This window comes from Galeopterus variegatus, unplaced genomic scaffold (genome assembly GCF_000696425.1).
Source record: "Galeopterus variegatus unplaced genomic scaffold, G_variegatus-3.0.2 Scaffold1741, whole genome shotgun sequence".
NCBI lineage: Eukaryota > Metazoa > Chordata > Mammalia > Dermoptera > Cynocephalidae > Galeopterus > Galeopterus variegatus.
The window spans coordinates 326,103-345,609 of record NW_007727852.1 but is presented as its reverse complement, the minus strand read 5'-3'; the positions used below and the strand labels follow the sequence as shown (position 1 = coordinate 345,609).

General features: G+C 44.4%; 1 protein-coding gene across 1 annotated transcript in view; it reads right to left on the bottom strand.

The window, feature by feature from the left end:
* Positions 1-3,517: 3,517 nt before the first annotated feature.
* Positions 3,518-19,507, bottom strand: part of SLC8A3 (solute carrier family 8 (sodium/calcium exchanger), member 3) — a 21,487-nt gene continuing 5,497 nt past the window's right edge. The window contains exon 2 of the mRNA XM_008578679.1: positions 3,518-5,367. Coding sequence (XP_008576901.1) covers positions 3,518-5,305 — 1,788 coding nt within the window. The 5' untranslated portion in view covers positions 5,306-5,367. The remainder of the gene's footprint in view (positions 5,368-19,507) is intronic.

Genomic DNA, 19,507 nt, shown 5'->3' with positions numbered 1-19,507 from the left:
GACTGAACTTCTATGAGAAGGCACTGTGCATTTTTTTTTCATATTTATATTTAGCACCTTATTGCTTCCTTGAAGGATAGATATTATTTACATCATTCCAACAAAAAATCTGGGACTCAGACTAGAGAAGTGACTTGTTCAAAGTTACACTGCTGGTGAGTGATGAATTCACGTCTGTTTGTCAGATTCCAAAAGTTGATGCTTTTTTCATCCCACTATGCTGCTAAGGACACCTTTGAAGAAGTAAAGCATAAAACCAAATAAGCAAATTAATGGATCCAATATAATTGCTAAGACATAGGCCTGGCTTCAACTTGACTATATTGAGAGGAGTTTGGTGTGTGGAAATTTTACAATACTACCAGGCGTGGTAGGCAAACAAAGCCACACCAAGAGAGAGGGATTAGAACACGGAATTGTTCCAAGTATCACACAGCTTCTATCAAAGTATCCTGAAGGTTTCAATTTCAGTTTCCAGATTGGTATTGCAATTAGCAGGGCTTCAGGGTAAGAGCTGGATTCTTGCTAAATTGGGGTTGAAAGTTGGAACTGGAAAGCAAGCATTCGTGATTCAATTAAGCAAGTCATTTGAAAAGCCACTTTCTTTTCTGGGTCTTGTGGTTTGATCAAGGGCTTCCCAGCCTTTCAACTCTAAGTTGGAACCAGCATCATCAGGAGCATGTTAGAAATGCAGAATCTCAAGCCCTATCCCAGACCTTCTGAATCACCTTCTGAATACAGTCTTGTATTTTATCAAGAACTCTGGGTGATTGATAAGCACATTAAAATTTTAGAAGCACTACTCTAGAAAAAAATTCTAAGAGCCTTTCTGGCTCTAATATTTTATGAGTTTAGGTTAGGACTCTTCACAGTAACCAAAACACTAGCATGCTTATTAATTAGGTCACACAGAGATCCAAGATCAACTCAACAGCATCTTCTAAAGTATATTGTTAACTCATCAATATTCCTACTTAGGGCTTTGTTTAATGAGCGCATACCCTGTACCAGGCACATTGCACACACTGTCTTGAGTCATCATAACAGCCCTACAAAGAGATATTATTATCCCACTTTACCAATGAGCAAATGATCTCATAGGCTAATAAAATTTCCACAAACCACATAGTTAAATCATTAGTAGAGCCAGAATTCTAACCCAGAGTACATAAATCCCACTGTTTTTCTGCTACATAATACTGCCTCTAGTAGTAAAATTACAATTCAAAATATCGAGGGTAGAGGTGCTATGTGAGGATAGACTAGCAGGTTTTAGACTTAATATTCTGCCATGAAGAAAACCAAAAGGATAGAACTATCCTGAAGTCTAAAAAAAGACAACACAAAGGGATAGATGGGAATATAGATTTGTTTGCCAAACCATAGGATATCTGGACCAGAATCTCAAACTTCTGGAAGTTGACATACATTTAGAACAAATATCACTCAGAAGCAATAATTCACAAGACCCATTTACACCACAGTATTATACAAACTGAAAGCATAAATGAGTTTGAAGGTTTAGTCATATGCAGAGATGCATAATTGATTATTACTAGAATGAGGATATTGGGAGCCAAGCCGCTGATCTCTCAAAAACTACTCTTCCCTGCCATTGGTAGATAGGGTACTGAATTGGGGGAATTATGAATCTATCAAATTCTGGCAAATTTTGCAGTCTTGATGTCATTTAATGGTTGACAATAACCTCTTACATACTGTCATCACATAAATATGTGTGAAATTTCACAGAGCTTGTCTTCTCAGCGAGGGCCTGTCCTTCATTTGTATGTATAAACACTCTCCCTAGAGCACATATAAATGGATAGTATTCTCTGGAAGGCACAAGTTTTTACTTAACGCTAACAAATGATTATCCTTCCCAGCAAAATGACTAAATGGAGCTCTAATAAATCAATTTGTCAATGGCTATTTCCCTTCAGGAGGTAATATCTCCTGTTCCGTTTCTGGCTAGTGCAAATATGACCTACACTGAGTGCCCATGTCTATGGCTCAGAAAATCTTAGAGCTGGAAAGAACTGCAAAAAGATCTGACCCTGCCTCCAGGCAAGGAAAGTACTGTTACTCCCACTTTGCTTATCGGAGAGTTTAGTACCAGAGCCACTAAATGACTTGCCCAAAGTCACATTATCAGAAAGGGATTGAGTAAGGACAGGGCCAGAGTCCTTTGGGTCACTCAGCTCTGTTGTTAGCAGAACCCAATCTTCTCTGAGCTCTGTCTCATGGCTGGACCTGGGAAGAAACACTTCTATGACACCTCTCCCTAGGTTCTATGGACCTCTCTTTTCCATGAGTTCTTTCCCTCACTCTTCTAGAAGTCGTATGGTTTCATTTCCCACTGAAAGTGTAATTAGCAGGTTCTTGGAGCAGTCCAACATCCTCCTTTCCTATATGCCCCTTTTATCCATCGGTGGGAACATCTGCTGCTGCTTATTGTGTGTAGACACGAGCAGGAATTCAGAGACATGTTCCCCTTTCTCATCTCCATCCTTCTAGGCCACCCTGGTAAGCTGCAAATCCTGCGGAAAGTCATTCTGCTTTCTTTTTCAAAGCTATCCATCTGGGAAAAGGACAGAGCACTCAATTTGCAAGAGGGTTCAGTGTGGAGAGGCCTTAGGGTGATAGAAGAAATAGAAGAGCAATGCTGCACTTCCTGAAGGACTAAATGGGGCCCTGACTCGAGAAGTATTTGAGGAGAGGCCGGACTGTGAAAAGGGATGACCATACAGAAAACGTATTTTCTCCCACAATTCCTGAGAGGCTCCTCCTTCACTGCTTAGCCAGATTTTGGAGCTTAGACTAGTGACTAAAGACAGGTGGCCCTGCCCTGGGACCTCTGCTTCCCCAAAATACCTCCAGTACTCAAGCTACACTGATTCATCACCTCTAGGCTGGACAAGCCTCACACCATAAAATAGCTGATGGGCGTTTAAAGAGATTGCCAAGTTTCAATCAATTTTGCAATTTCCGAATTGAAGCAGAGGTGCCTGAAATCTGGCTATACAATACAACTGCAATAAGGGGAAAAAAGTCAATGCCACTTGTTTTCCTGAGAATATTCGGATCGGGCTATTGCTGTCCCAGAAGGAAAGGATTGGCTTCAGAACTCATCAGCCTCGGTATGTGGGGGGAGGAAGGAGAGGCCCAAGCAGTTTCCTAGCTCTTACTTAGTCACAAGAATTCTCCAAAATCTGATGTCACAAACGTTCTGTCATCCCACACCTCCACCAACCATCATTTTGAGTGTCAGTTAACAAAATGTTCTGCATCCTCAGATTACAGGATTCCTTGCTCAGAAACAACTCAAACCAAGAACACTGAAGGAGAGTTTGGAAATAGAACCTGTCCGGTAGTGTCTGTTGATCCTGCATACCTGTGATGAAACCAAAGTGTGACATTAACAAAACACAAGGAAGAGTTTTAAAGGGTGGAGCAGAAGGACAGAAAGAGATGGCAGAGGATGGGGTGGGGGAGGGGTAGAATATGCAAAGGCTACTTACACAGTTTCATCATTCTTGAATTCCAACTCCCCATATGTGTCTTCAAAGTCCTCACCACCGCCCTTAGCTGTCCCTTCTACTGTCCTAAAGGGGACAATCACTGTGCCCCGGGCACCTGATGTCCGCAAAACCTTGACCTCCATAACACCAATACTCTCACTGACGTGAATAGTATCACATTCAAAAGTGAAGATTCCTGCATGGTCATCATCCAAGATAGTCACTGTGGCCACACAAGGGGATGCTAGGACAGCCCGCGGCAAGGGAAGACTGTTGAGTATCAATGGAGGCATCCCCTCCTCAGGCTGCTCCTCCTCTAAGCGGACATTGCTCAACCTCACAAAGAAATGTTCATCCTCCTCAAAAATGTCATCATCAATGATGCCCACAGAGAACTCTTTCTGAGTCTCTCCTGGCTTTAGGACCACAGTGCCCTCTGTGAACTCATAGTCAGCGCCTGCGTTGGCAGAACCATCCTCTGTTTTGTAGTCCACGTACATGGTCTTAGACATGTCTCCCCCTTTCCTCACCACTGTCAGGAGTACAGCCCCACAGTTCTCCAGGCACTGGTAAGAACACGGGTCAAAGAAGACCTTGGAGACAAAGTCCTCAGGCTCTTCCGTGTGCACCTCGCTCATGCTTGAGGCCTTCTTGGCTTGTTCTGCTGCATGTTTCTTCAGGATATTGCCTGCACCAGTCATCATACGGGTGGCTTGGATCCGGTAGAAGGCGCGGCTCTTCTGTTGGTGGGAAAGAGCGTAGTAATTGGCCATCTCCACCAGCTGATCTAAGTCCTTTTCTGGGTGTTTTTGCTTCAGATCTTTAAGAATTCGGATCATCTCCCTGCGGGACTCATCCACTTCCTTCCCTTCCCGGGGCACCAGGTTCCCATCTAGGAAGTGGGAATTCATCATTTTCCCATCCATCTCAATGCCCTTAGGGTGGTCACCCTCTGTCTCTATGATAATTCCTCGGTGTTTATCTGTGCGGTACTTTTTATGCATGTATTTGTAGAAGAGCAGTCGTTTATCTGCCACCCAGGCCAGAAGGACACACACAGGGAAGAAGAAGAGCGTGAGAAGGCCTTCCCAAACCTGGACCACCCCAGGAGAGAAGACTGCCAGGATCACATAGAGCCAGACGTAGGCAAAGATACTCCATGCAGCAGTGACAAAGAAGACTCGCAGGTGCTTGATCTTGCGAGTCTCTCCATCTGGGATCACATAGACGCAGATGCCAATGATGATGAACATGTTGAAGGCTGCACTGCCTACAATGGTGGAAGGTCCCAGATCACCAGCAATGAACCCATGGCCACACACCTCAATTAAAGAGAGGAGTATCTCAGGAGCAGAGGAACCCAGGGCCATAAGAGTCAGGTTGGAGACAGTTTCATTCCAGACCCGAATTGTGGTTGTGCTGGTCTCTCCGTTGGGCTTTTTGATAGTCACCTCCCTCTCTTGAGAGGTGATGACTTCAATAGATGCCATGAAGCGGTCAGCAATGATGGACACCCCAAGGAACATGTATATTAGGGCCACAAAATAGACAATGACCCTGGCAATTTTGTCCCCAAGGGAAGGGTTCTCTGGATACCAGATTGGTAGGATGACACCCTCCTTGCAGTCAGATGACCCTGAACAGGACTCATTGTTCTGCCCTGTGCTGGGCACATCCCCTGATCCACCAGCCTCTGCCTGAAGACCATTCAAGAAGAGCACAAAAGTAACCAGCCCAAAATGGAGGAAGGCAGAGGTGAGAGGCTGCAACCTTAACCACGCCATACACGAGACTTAGCCGCTGGCTTCCACCGCAGCACCAATGGTCGTCCTGACAGGCCAGAGACCTAGAAAAGATTAGAGAGGCAGGAAAAGTCATGAGGAAAAGGGGGACAGCAAATGGCAGGTTCCCACCAACACAAACTGATGCTTCACCTCAAGCGACATATTGCACTGACATATGGGGGAGTCTCTCACTGAAAAAATAGATGTCAATGGGAGGTGTAAATTGCTGCTCTGTCCTCAGAACCATCTGGTGCAGACTCAGTTGAAGAATGCTCAAAATAGCTGGGAGTATTGGTGATGGAAATGCAAGTGATACCCTTCCAGGTCTGTCTCCCAAGCCCACTGTTACCTATGAGCATTCTCAACAATCAACTTAAAACAGACCACGTATGACCTGAAACTTCATTCCCGCTTATACTTTTTGTAGGGTTTTCAGGGTATTTTATTAATAATGATTTCTTACCTCATTGTCATCATACTCGGAAATCTTGCATAACATAGGTTTGCAAGAGAGCCTATTAAATTGAATTTTCATGGGCTAGTCCCCCAAAATAGAATAACTGGCTCTGTGTGTAATTGAGCCCACCTGGGAAAAAAATCTTTCCCTAAATGCAAAACTTTGGGAGGCAAATTATAATTCTGAGATTGCTTAGGAAATCAAGAAAGTCGATTCATAGTGAATACTACCTGCATTGTAGCTAAACTGAGGCCTTGTAAGGTGTGCCCAAGACCAAGACCACAGCAGCTTTTAACCCTCCAGTAAAACATGCTTATGAACAGTGTAGGCAGCCAGTTACAGGAAGATAAAGATCAATCAGCCACTCAATTCCAAACCCAAACATGGAAAAGGTCAAGTAGTAGAAATCATTATTAATAAAACATGCAAATGGCTCTCAAATAAGTTTTTTTTTTTTTTGACTGGAGACAAGATTTTGGAGTGAAATGCACCTCATCTGCTGGCCTCAAGCCACTAAAAGGTGAGTTCAGAACAATGGGAGAAAACAAAAGTGAAACTACAGACTCATCTTTCCATTCATTGCCACATTTGGATGGAATGAGAGTAAAAATCACCATACAATAGATTAAAAAAAAAAAAAAAAAGCAACCTGCTCTTTTTTTCCCCTCTGCTACAACCATACAGGCTACTTTTAGTAATAGAAGAATGCTGATTTGCATTGGTATAGCACCTTAAAAGATTCAAAGTCCTGGTCACCATATCTGTTCCTCTTTCTCCAGTTTCCCATCTCAGAAAATAGCATCTCCATCCACCCAGTTGCTCATGCTGGAAAACAGGTATTAGTTTGCAAGCCTTCCTCCCTGTCCCATCCCTTATCCAATCCAGCACTAATCCTATAAACTCTCCATCTCTACCATCACCGTCACAGCCAAGCCACCATCTCTTCCCACCTGCTGAATCCACTGCAGCAGCCTCCTAACTGAACTCACCACTCCAATTCTTGCTAGTTCTCAATTTTACTTTCTTCATACAGCCTCAGTAATCTTTAAAAGAACAAAGCAAAACAAAAACATTTAAGCACATCGCTCCCCTATTTGAAACCATTTAGTAGTTTTCTTTTGCTCTTGATATAAAGACCAGGTTTCCTACTATGACCTGCAAAGCCTAGCATGAACTAATTCCTTCCTTCTCTTCCCCCTTTGCCCCCATCACTCTCTCTCTTACTACATTTCAACAACAATGGCCTCCTTTCTGCCCCTGGATTGTGCCAAGTTATTGTACACCTCGGGACCTTTGCACATGCCATTATCTGTGCATATATATCTCATAGACACAACCTGACTAGATTTTAGAGACTATACAGAAGCTTTTTAAATTCCCAAACCTTGTACTCAAAGAGAAATTCACAGTAGGTCAGGGAGCCTAGTGTAACCATGAAAGTCTTCCTACCAAAGGGCCTGTGGATTAACCTGGATTCACATTCCCCAGAATGGCAGCCAAATGCTGAGGCTCACATTCCCCATTAGCCCAGGTACTAGGGGTTATCACAACAAGTGCTTGGGGCCTCTGCCCTTGAGCTCACTCAGAGGAGAAGAGGTTATGAGCATGACCGTGGAAGGGTAGGGAGGTTGAAGATGTTCAGCATCCATATTCAGAGGCTGGGAAAGCTTTTGTAATCCATGATGTGTGCAGAGACCCACATTTACAGGGTTGACACTCACCCAGCCTGGAGAAATGTGGACAGTAAACTATCTTGGCTACTTGCCTCGACCGCTGAAAACCCTGACATTTTGTGGATTCTGATAAGCCCAGTGCAGGAGGATACAGAAGGTATGCACAGCTGGAGCAGCTCTTTAATCAAGAACCAACATGGTGACAGAAGGGGGCAGCTGTGTGGGCTGACCAACCCCAAGGGGGTGGGGTGTCCGCAGGTGAGGGAAGAGAGCTGGCCTTCTGTAGTGAAAGGACATGGGACACTGAGGTAGTAGAGTTATCCTGATTAACAGGGACATGTGCTCCAATTTATCTTACACACTAGAAGAATTAAGGGGAATCCTGATCCTTGCTTTCCCTCAGACTTGAAGACATCCTGTGGCGACAGGTTTTTATGGGGAATATGCTATCATGTGGTCAGAATCAGAGGCCAGTTTAGAAAGACTGTTCCCTGAAAAAACAAACGAACTAAAGCAAAGGACAAAAGAAAACAAGGCAAGAAGGCAGGGTGGCTAGTAAATGCCTGCACCCAGTTTTTGGAATCAAAACTGGAAAGTGCCCTGTGAATTCCCAGTTGCTCTTCACAGCCCTGCCAGGAAATGGTTTCTGGCTGAGATGTGAGAAGGAGAGGGGACACCTCTGATGACCAAGCCAATGGTCATTTTTTGTGCCATTACTCCAGGACCCAGACACCAATTGAAACAGATCCCCACCTCCTGGGGGGTCCACCTCATGCCCTTAGAGACCCAACTAATCTTCTGTGGTTCCAGAAGGCTCTTAATCAGCCCAAAGGCATAGTTAGGGATATGACTCTTCTTCAGACCCCCTTAGGACCACCTCAAATAATAAAAATATTAATAATAGTAATTAACATTTATAAGTGTTTATTGTCGCATAATGCTAAGTACTTTCTCATTTAATTTTCATAACAATCATATGAGATTAGTAATATTTTTATTCCTATTTTACATTTTGGGAAACTGAGTCTTAGTGAAGTATTTACTCAAAGTAGAAAGCAAGGAAACAGTAGAGCAAGAACTCATACACGGACCACATGAAATGTGTGGTTTTAACCACTCCATTTTACCAAGATGTCCCACTTTGTTGTAGAACATGCATGGCCCCCAATCAGCTTCCAGTCTGGTGTGATTGTCCCACACACCCTCATAGGAGAGACAGGCCATGTGGTGGAGTCACCTCATCCCCAGGCTTACTGGGGGTGTGCTGGCTGCTTGCTGCTGTTTCCCACCCCGATATTCTCTTTTCTATCAGTTCCATTTGGCAAACATTGACAAAGGCCCACAATGTGCCAGGCCCGGCAGTAGATGTCCGTGGACAAAATGAAAAATGAGACACAGCGTTTGCCCTCAGAGGTACAATCTAGCAGGGGTGGAGGGATGCACAAATAGACACGTCACTAGAAACAGTGGAGGGAAGGGCAGAATGCTGTGGGAACACAAGAAGGGCACTGAGCCAGCTTGGGGACTCAGCAGGGCATTCTGAAGGAGGTGATCCCTGAAATGAGTCTTCAAGCATGAATGAGCTCTAGTCAAAAAAAAAAAGAGAGAGAGAGAAAAGAAAGTGGGAAGGGCATTCGAGTCAAACAGAACAGCCCCAGCAAAGACATGGAGACATGAAAAAGCCCGCCGAGTGCATGGGATTACAGGAATTCAGTGTGAGGCAGGAGGTTGGAAGATGAGGCCGGACGGTAGGGAAGACTCGATTCATGGCAAGTCTTACATGCCAGGCTGAGAAGATGGGATTTTATCCTAAGGGAGTGAAAAGCCAATGATAGGATTTTAAACAGGAGAATGACATGGTCCGATTTATATTTCAGAAAAATCAATTTGGCTAAAGGGTTTAGGATGGTTGCAAGGGGACAGGACCAGAGCAGGCAGGTCACTTAGAAATCTATTGCAAACAGAACAGATGCAGATAAGGAGGGTGGGCCTAGGGCAGATTCTGTATATGGTGACCCTCTGCCCCCATGTCACCTTCCTCTCCCTCTGCCAAACTGATGCCCCAGCTCAGCCTATGGCCTCTCATCTCTTTCCTGGATTATCTTCCTAATGCCCCCTGGGGCCATCTGCAAGGTGTCTGTGTCCTCAGCAGTGGTTCCTGACATCTTTTAATATCACTGGCAAATTTAATTAAAGTCACTGTTCCTCTGCTCTTCCAGATCATTAATAAAACAGTGCCACCAGGCCAGACTGAGCAAATTCTCCTGCCTGCTACGCCCCCCACTTTCTCCAATGGGAACAGTGCTCCAGGCCTGTCACCAGCCTGGGTAGAGTTGTCCTGCTCTGCTTCTAAATCTGGGCCCCTGCACAGGCGTCACAGCCAATCTACATTAAAATTTTAGGTGCAGCCTGGCTGCACTGGCCCCGATGTGCCTGCCACCCGAGTCCAAGCACACTGCATCTTCTCCTGGACTTCTGCCTACAGAGGGCGAGAATCAGTGCAGAGTCCTTGCCATGACAATAGTCCCTGAGAAACACAGAAACTGAACTCCCTATTCTCTCAAGAGTAGGAAAAATGTGACCTCCACTGCTTAGGTAGCTTGATTGTCACAACTGGAACTCGGACCTGATGAGGAAAACATAATGATGTTAAATGCCTTTCCTGCATTATTATCTTTTTGAATCTTCACAAAGTAGTGAAGGAGGTACTATTATCATCACACCAATTTTACAGATGGCAAATTAGAGGTTAAGCAATTTGCCCAAGATCGCAGCTAGTAATTAGAAAGGTAAGCATTTGAATTCTGGCAGCCTGTCTCTAGAGCACAGGGTGTTAACCATTTGGTATGTACCCTGGATCTGGAACCCCTTTGCACAAGGGTCCGAGGAGAGCAGAGTGAGTCTTTCTAGATGTGGAGGCCTCCCCGCAGGCTTGGAGGCTCTACACAGTTCAAGGCAGCATGGAGCAGTGGTAGAGCCTGCATGTGAAAGCAGGAGGCAAGAACTTTCTTCCCAGCTGTGCCTCAATGTGCTGCGAGACCTTGGAGAGTCGGTGACCCTCTCAGGGCATCAGCTTCCTAATCCATAAACTCAGTGTGTGTTAGACGATCTCCATGGCTCCTTTGAGTCAAAGATGCTTTGATTATGGGAAAGGAAAGTGAAGAAATGCATTTAAGTTAGGTTAGTCGAGGGCAGTGTGAGGGCCAGGCATGGAATTAGACCCCCAAGGAGACCTTAGAGAGTGAGAGAATAAGCTAAGCGAGGGTGACAGGAAGAGGGGGTCAAGAAAAAGTCAAGGAGAATCTACATTCTGGATTTACCAAAAGACCCTTGGATCAAATCCATTTTTTAAAGAACTGCTCTGCCTATTTTGGACCAAAGTCTGTGCTAGTGATTGAGAGTACAGCCCTGAACAAGCTGCATCACATCCCCAGCCCCACATAGTTCATCTTCTGATGTTGCATAGAGAGAAACAAGCAATTATAGGAATAATTGATTACAATTATGTCCTGCAAGGTGATTTTTTTTTTCTTATTCTGCTCTAAGCTCTCAGGCTGGTGGCTCCACAACTGCCTCAAACCACATGAGCAATGGCTGCAAAGCAACAGGGCTTTGTAATACAGAGAATCTTGCAGTGGTATGTGACATGATACTACACTGTTCTTGCTCTCCGATCTCTTGCAACTGTCATTTTGCCTTCCAGTGACATCTGAACCATATGGTAGCTTCACGGAACTCTTCTGACATTTTCCCAGGCATCACCACACAAGAAGACAAAGCCCTCCTAGACAGGTCAGGGTACCAGCAGGCTCCAGCCTCCTCATGCTTTACATGAACCAACCATTTTAAAAACAAACGACGACAACAACAATGATCATATTCATTCATCCAAGTCCTACTGGATGGCCGGCACTGCCCACAGATATAAAAATAACAGATTTTTATATCTGTTATTTAATACTTCACAACCCCACAATGATCCAGGTATTGTTAACTGTTTTAGAAATGAGGACACTGGAGCTCAAAGACTGATAATTCACCCACAGTCCACTAGCTGAGCAAATGGAACATCTGGGATATAAAACCTGGTATGTCACATGCCAAAGTCTGCTTTCAAGCCCCAGAGGATGAAAGGGAAAGTGGAAGAGTAGGGTAGGAATCTGGAATCTGGGGTCAAGAACCTAGGGCTCCAGAAAGCTCTACTTCCTCTGGGAAGCCTTCCCTAGTGATGGAACTAAGACCACATTCTAGAGATGGCTGTGCATCAGAATAACTTCGGAATTTAAAAGAAATATAGACATCTCGATCGTACTCTAGACCTAAGTTTTGGACTCTCTGGGGGTAAAGTCTAGATATTTATGTGTTTTAAAAGTTCCTTAGTTGGTTTTGAGATGCAGCCAAGGTTGAGAATCCTAGGAGAGAAGACAGACAAGGAACATAGCCTGACTATGACATCTGTATCTCAGGGATTCCAACCATTCAGATCTTTCTGTGAACTAGGAAAGACTCTTGTGGATGGCGAGTTGACTCACAGATGGGTACCACAAGGCCTTTCTATGTGCTGGAAAAACATCCCACCTTCCTGGACTCTCACTTGCTTTCAGATCTTGCCAAGAATAGTCAGCATCAATTCCTCACCTACATAAGCAGATTTTCCCTTTGTCTCTCCCTAAACTTGCTGTCTGCTTGGTTTACACTTTTACTGTAGAATATAAAAGATCCAGAGTTTCTTCACCTTCATGGGAAAATGATGCTACTTATCCATTTTCAGCAAGATGTGTTTCTAGTTATTTTGCCCTTCAGTGATAATTACTTAGGTCAACTTATCCACATTTCCTCATGGCCTCTTTGTTCATTCACTCACTCAGCATGCATTTGTATGAAACCCAGCCTATGTGTCACAGGCTGACTTTCACTGAATTATGATGAAGTTACTCTGATTTGTTCCAAGCTCATTTTTTTCCATATACTCAAAAAATTTAGAATATAAGTTCCAAGAGAGTAGAAATGTTTATCTGGTATTTCTGAACCCCAGTGCCTAAATCAGTGCCTGGCATATAGTAGATTCTCAGTATATATTTATTCAATGAATGGACACATTGAATGAGCATGCAAAAATAGAAGGGATAATATCCTGTAATTCCTCCCATCCTTGGCAGTGTTCAAATGGAGGTTAGAGAACCATCTGTCAGGGATGCTGTGAGCAAGGTTTTTTGAATTTGAGTAATATGAACAAAACGTAATCCCCCTTGAGGAGCACACACTTCACTGGAGAACAGTGACAGAAAACCAAATAATTACAACAAAACAAGTACTAGATTTGGAAGCACGTGCAATGTGCCAAGAACACAAGAAGGACGGCTTAACACTGCCTGGGATCATCAGGGCCAGCTCCATGAACCAGGTAACATTAGATCCAGGATTTGGAGAGTGAACAGGAGTTAACTGGATGGAAGCCAGTGCATCTCTAACAAAGGCAATGGGAAGCCCACGCTAAAGAGCATGGAAGCCTGAAAGAGCCGTGTCTGTTTAGAAAAGGGAGATCAGTGAGTCTGAAGAACAGGGCACTTGAGAGAAGGTGCAGGGATAAGTGAGGAATCACTGCTAAAAGGCCTTATATGCCTGGCCAAGGAATTTGGGCATTATCTTGGAGGAATAAGGAACCCCTGAAAGTTTTTAATCACAGGAGGAATAAGATTCATGTTTTTCCTTTGGATAGGCAACCTAGAGTGATGACAATGCAGAAACTGGGTAGGTGAACGGAAGCAAGACAGGAGGCAGGAAGATCAGTTCAGATGCTCACAGCAGTCAGGTGAGAGGCAATGAGGACCTGAACAGAGGCAGTGTGAGCAGAGCTGCTGAGAAGATGCTGGTGAAAGAGGAGGGAAGAGGCACAGCAAGGACCAAAGCATATCAAGTACCTCCCTCATCCCACTGGTCTTACAGAGTTCCTCCTGATTCAGAGATCTCTAGGCCCAAAGACACAGAAAAGGAAGGAATATCTGCTTAGCTTTAGGACTTCCTGGAACAGTGGGACAAATGACACCAGTAAGAGTTCTGGCCTTTCCAGGAGGAAAGCAGGAAGCCCCCGGAATTCAACCAAGGCACTAGAGTGCTCCTCAGTCCAGTTAAGGTAATAATCCTTTGCTGATTCAGTGGTGCAGACTGGGATAAGCTCTGGAGGTGCACTGATGAAGCAGGTCCCTGCCCTGGAGGAGCACATAGAAAAGTACACAAGAGGGCCGGCCCGGTGGCACACTGCTACAGTGCGCCGCTTGGGAGTGCAGTGGCGCTCCCGCCGAGGGTTCAGATCCCACGTACAGACCGGGTCCGCTCACTGGCTGAGCGAGGTGCGGGAGCAACACCGAGGGTTGCGATCTGTTGCCGGACACGAAAAAAGACAAAAAGGGGAAAAAGAAAAAAAAAAGAAAAGTACACAAGAGCAGTATCCAAATGAGAGCAAAGGGTTTAGGGACTTATGAACACTGACTGAGATATCATGGAGGTGGTAGAGTTGGACATCTCATGTCTGTTTCATATGAGAATGCAGAAGAAAATGAATCCATGAAACACATTGATCCCAGGAAACAGTACTAGCTAGAAAAATAAAAATTATTTTTAAGAGATCCAAAATATTGAGATTAACTCAAAGCCTAGAAGGGCTATAAGAAAGCCTGATTCTTCTCATTGAGTCATGAAAAAAAAAAATATTTTCAAGCACTTCCTGTGTGCCCATCACAGCTGTAGGTTCTCTGAAGATCATTTCTGCCTGGATGTTCTCAAATTTATTGAGCACCAAATATGTGTCACACTCTGTTCTAGCTACTGGAGATTCAGTATTACATTTCTCACCTGGACTACTACAATAGCTGCCAATCTTTCCCCACCCCTTATAGTCTACTCTCCACAAAACAGCCAAAAATATCTTTTTGAAATGCACACCAGATAGGTCATGTATTTCTTGCATCCCCTCTCCTCCTGCAGATCCCCCCACCCCCACCCCCTACTGACTTCTCTTCTAACTTCTAACTTGCTGATCTTATATCCTACCACTTTCTTTTGCTCCATCCACATTCTACTCCAGCTACAATGGAGTCCTCTGAAGTTTCTAAAACAGGCCAAGCATAGGCCTGCCTAGGGACCTTTGCATTTATTGGCCCCTCTGCATGGAACATCGTTACCCTACATATCCACATAGGATATTTCTAAATTTCATTCAGGTCTTAGATGCCACCTCCTCTATTGGCTTTCCCCACCCATCTTATCTAAAGATGACCCCTCTCCCTCCAGTCCTCTCTGTCATATCACTTTTCATTTTCTTCACAGCACATATCACTTCCTGAAACCATCATTTCTTGCCTGTTTGTTTTTTGGTTTATCACTGAATATATACTCCACAGTAGTAGGAAATTTGTCTTTTTTGTGCAGCACAGTATTCTCAGTGCCTTGACTACATCCTGGCATAGTGAGGGCTCAGCAGATATTTGCTGAGTGAATAAATGATAAGTCTGCAGGATTAGGTGGTTTTTGGAAAGATGCACCTGTGAGAGAAGACTTCAAACTTCCTGACAAGGCTTGGGGTAGAGAGGTAAATGGTTAAAGCCAATACCTCAGAGAGCAGGTAGTTTCGTTCATTCAGAAAAACCAACAGGACCACATAGTGTTTGGAAACAAGTTGTGAGTCTATTTCTAAACACAATTCCTTTTCTCCACCCTCCCCCTCTCATTGGCGCCTTACTTTTCTCTCAGGGTATGGCATAACGATAGCCAATATTTATACTGCATCATTCATTCAACAAATACTAAGCGATACTATGTGCCAAGAGTTTACAAAGGCCTTCTCACTCATATGATCTTATTTAATCCTTCTTGTAGGGATGAGCATACAGATGCAGAAACTGGGGCTCAGTTCATTGCCAAGAGTTTCTATGCCCACAAATAACAGAGCCAGAACGAAACCTTTGACTTCTGGCTGCCATAGGTCTCCTTCCACCAAACGTGACAGAGTGTGTTACATCAGGAAAGAACAAGAGAAAACTCTCCCTGCAACTGGCAGGAAATCAGGGCTCGGGAAAGAGGAGCAAGAAGCTCAGGGCAGCCTGAGACAGACATTGCTCCTGCCCCTCCCTATTTCCCAAAGACAACCACCTGGGCTCTGTCTTTTGAGGTTACCCATAGAGAGAGGGCTGACATCCCTCTGTCCTGTTGCTGAGCCTTTAGGGGAAGCTGGTGATAAGCCTCCTTTGTGTACATTTTCCCAGACCATTTTCCAGGAGCCTGATTTATCTTAATGCCATTTAATATATCTTAATTTTTTAAATGTTGAAATATGGAATTCAATCATATCACTGCCTGAATGAAGGACAAATGGAATCTGGCAAGCAGGCAACGTCATCTCTCTGAGACATGGCTGGGTGGGTTCTCCTGTACAATCAACTGTAGGGATGCTGTAGTCCTCCTTTCTCAAGAGGGCTCTGGGAGCAGACTCCTCGGACCCCCTGTAATCTAGCTACTCTTTGTACAGCTGTGCTCCCACCCCACTCTTCTAATGATTCCCCTGAAGTTGATTCCTACCTTTGTTCGTTCGGAGAGGCTAAAAGGCATAGGCTCGAGATGTTTCTTTCTGTCTCACTGGGGAGGGATTACAGTGGTATGGTTGTTGGTGGGGGGTGGAGCCTCTGGAAAGTCATGGAGCAGAGTGGTTCCATTAGACTCTGAACAGAGACCATGCGGCTGTAAATACATGTCCCAGAAGGTCTACGAAAGGCAGAAGCAGGAATGCGACGGAATGGCTGCAGTATTTGGGGGCCTAGAGCACTGCTAGTCATTCTCCCCAGGAATATTGCAGTGGGAGGTGACTGGTGATGGCACACTGAGGGTCAATGACCAAGGGCCATCAACCAGTGTGCCTTGAAGGTCAGACAAATGGACAGCTGAGTTGACTGGCCAAATTGACCTCTAGAGACTCAATGTGATAACAGACACACTAGGGACTTCAAGTTACAGCTGGAAGGTCTGAAGCAAAAGATACTATCAAAGTACTCTTAGCAGGAGGCAATCTATATGCTATGGAACAAGTCTCAGAATACAAAATTGTCACGTGGGGAAAGAGCTTAAAAGTCAACAAATCCAATGTAAACTCTTTTGGTGGATAAGGAATCCAAGGCCCAGAGAGCAGAGGTGGGTCTTACCCGTGGTTGTCAGAATTGATAAGAACTAGAACATAACCTTCTTACCACCAGTTCACTGCTTCTTCTATGATACCAGGTTGCCTGGTCCTGGTTTGATTTTTGACTCCACCACTGGCCTCTTTTAGGATAAATAGTAGAGATCTCCTTTCTTGACATTGTTTCACCTGCCTTAAGAGTGAGGCAGGTTATTCAGTAATTCACTCCATTTTTCATTGAATGCCCACCGTGTTTCAGCCATCACGTGACAGGGAATGGGAAAGAAAAAGCACTTGGTCCACGAGGGAAGGTAAGCCACTGGCAAAAAAATAAAATAAAATAAAGTAAAACATATATATGCATTTCAGAAAGTGTAAAGAACAAAGACAGATGCTGTGTTATCAGAATGCAGAGAAGGGAGGGATTGCTTTTCCATGAAGCCATCCCATCAGGAAGAAGCATATGAGTTAAACACTGAAGAACAAATAGGATTCTTAGGGGAAGGTAAACTGTGAAAAAGGCACATGGAGTGGGGAACCAGGCCACAGAGGGCCTTAATAAGAGGAGATGGAAGAAATACGAGGCCCTTCAACATTTTTTTCTGTAGGAAAATGACAAGCTTAGAAGAGTGTTTTAGGGGGCAAATCTTGTAATAATGGTTAAAATGAATTGAAGGAGGAAGAGGTTGAAGTTGGGAAGATGGTAGAAAGCTGTTTTTCACAGTATAATAACAGAAGTAGCTACTTCATACAGCCTGGGAAAATCAATGGAAAGCACTTTGCAACAGAGTAGCTGAAGGGTGGTAAACACACAAATACAATGATAATGATGATGATGATGATGATGCAAGAGGTTATAAACTGCACTTAAGTAGTGGAAGTAGAGATGGAGAATGAGCTTAAAAGACATCAAGCAATACTTGGGGAAGAAGGGAGTGGAGTCAAAGATAAACTTGGGGGATTTGAGCCAGGGTAACTGGAAATTCATAGGTGCCATCAGTAGAAAGTGGGAAGTCAGGAAAGCAGTTCCGAAGGACAAAGATGGTGTCAGGTTAATAAATATGCAATTTGAGGAACTGGGGGGACATCCTGTTGGAGATATTGTGCAAGTGGCTGGAAACAAGCCACTGGGCTTGGACAGCTGGAGTCACTGACTCTGGGAAATATCCACACTGGAGCACCAGTACAAACCACTGAGGAAGACTGCCAAGGGATAATGCAGAAAGGGAAACTGGGAGGCAGGAGAGGATCTTGGAGTGGAAGTGGAAGAGGGACCACACGACAGTTAGTGGGACCCGGAGAGTTCAGTGTGAAAAAGCCAAAAGAAGAAAGTTTTAAGGAGCTAATAGTCAATATTATTTGATGGGGATGTGAGGGGAGGGGGGAGGGAGGGAGAGAGAGAGATCAGGAACAAATCATTATGTTTTGGGTCAAGAGAAGTCCTTGGTGGATGAGAGGTGGGCAGAAGATGGAGAAAAGTGGGAATCAAGGTTAAATGAGTGAACAAGGAAATGGAGACACATGTTTATTCTAAAATGTCAAGAGTTCATTGAAGGCAACATGGGGAGAGAGATTGATGGGGAAGAGGAACTGGATGAGTGATATTCTTTTTAGAATGGGATTTGTGGAGGGAGAGAATTCTGTGTTGAAAGAGAAAGAGACTTCAGATAAGAGAAAGAGCCTGGGGCAATTCACAAAAGCAGGACAGGGGTGGCTCCTGGACACTGTGCAGAGGGGAAGGAGGATATTTTTACTCTGAGATTAGTGACAGGGAAGGATGAGGAACCAAGTTGGGAAATACCAGGGTGCAAAGGAAGAATGTTGACCATGCTCACATGGTTTGGCTTCATTTTCTAGGACTTTGAGGTCCTCGCCTCTCAAGTGACTTGGAAATTACCACATGGAAGCCAGGGCAGGATTACAGTTTCCAGTTCCACTTCTGGATCCAGTCCCCACATGACCTGGCATTCCTGCACACAACCAGGGAAGCCCTGTTCGTCATTCCAAGTATCAAGGCAGTCAATATTATTTGACCTGTTCTGAATTTATCTAGGATGAAACAGAGCTATTTTCTTAGTAGACATGGCTCTGTATAACACATCTGAGTATACCGAATTCTGGAATTAGCCTTTAGTCACTTCATATTATGAAAAAAAAAAAAATCCATATACATACACGTGTATTTCTTCCTATCTAGATTTTTTTGCTCTGTAGTCTGCATAGGTCTAAATAGGGATCTAAATCCTTCTTACCCTTCTAGGCTCCTTGTGGCCCTTCCCAGCCCTCAGAGGTCTCTCTATCTCAAATCTTTGAGAGTTTGCCTTGCTCTGCAGCTCAGTGAGCCAGGAAATGTATACCTTTCCTAAGGTGCCCCTGTCCAGTGTTGAGTTTAGAGTGCCATTTGATAAACAAACCAGTAACCAAACATAAACCGATCTCATTAAGGAGATTTAAGGGAACTTCTTTCTAGAAAAGCATCTCTGGTTTGTACAGTAAAAGGGAAAGAGCGCCCCTCTACCTCCACACTCACAGGCTGCCGGGACCACACGTGTGTGTTTCTACCACAGCCTCCTCACTCTCTGCCTCCCTCTCCTGCCTTACATTCCAGTTTCCTACTGTCTAAAATGCAAATCTGATCCTTTACTTCAGTAGTTACAACCTTCCTAACCCCCCACTGGAAACTCTGTAGAAATCCTTAGCATGGAGTACAAGCTCTTCAAGGCTGACCCCTATGGCTTCTCCAAACTCATCTCCCCTGCATTTTACTCTGTCATCAATCATTTTGAAGAGCTCTCATTCATCATCCACTTTAGGCCTTTGCATACCAATCCCTTCACAGGTAATACTTTCTCCACCCCCCACCCCCACACCCCCCGCCAGCTTTCACCAAAGCTAACTCCTATCCA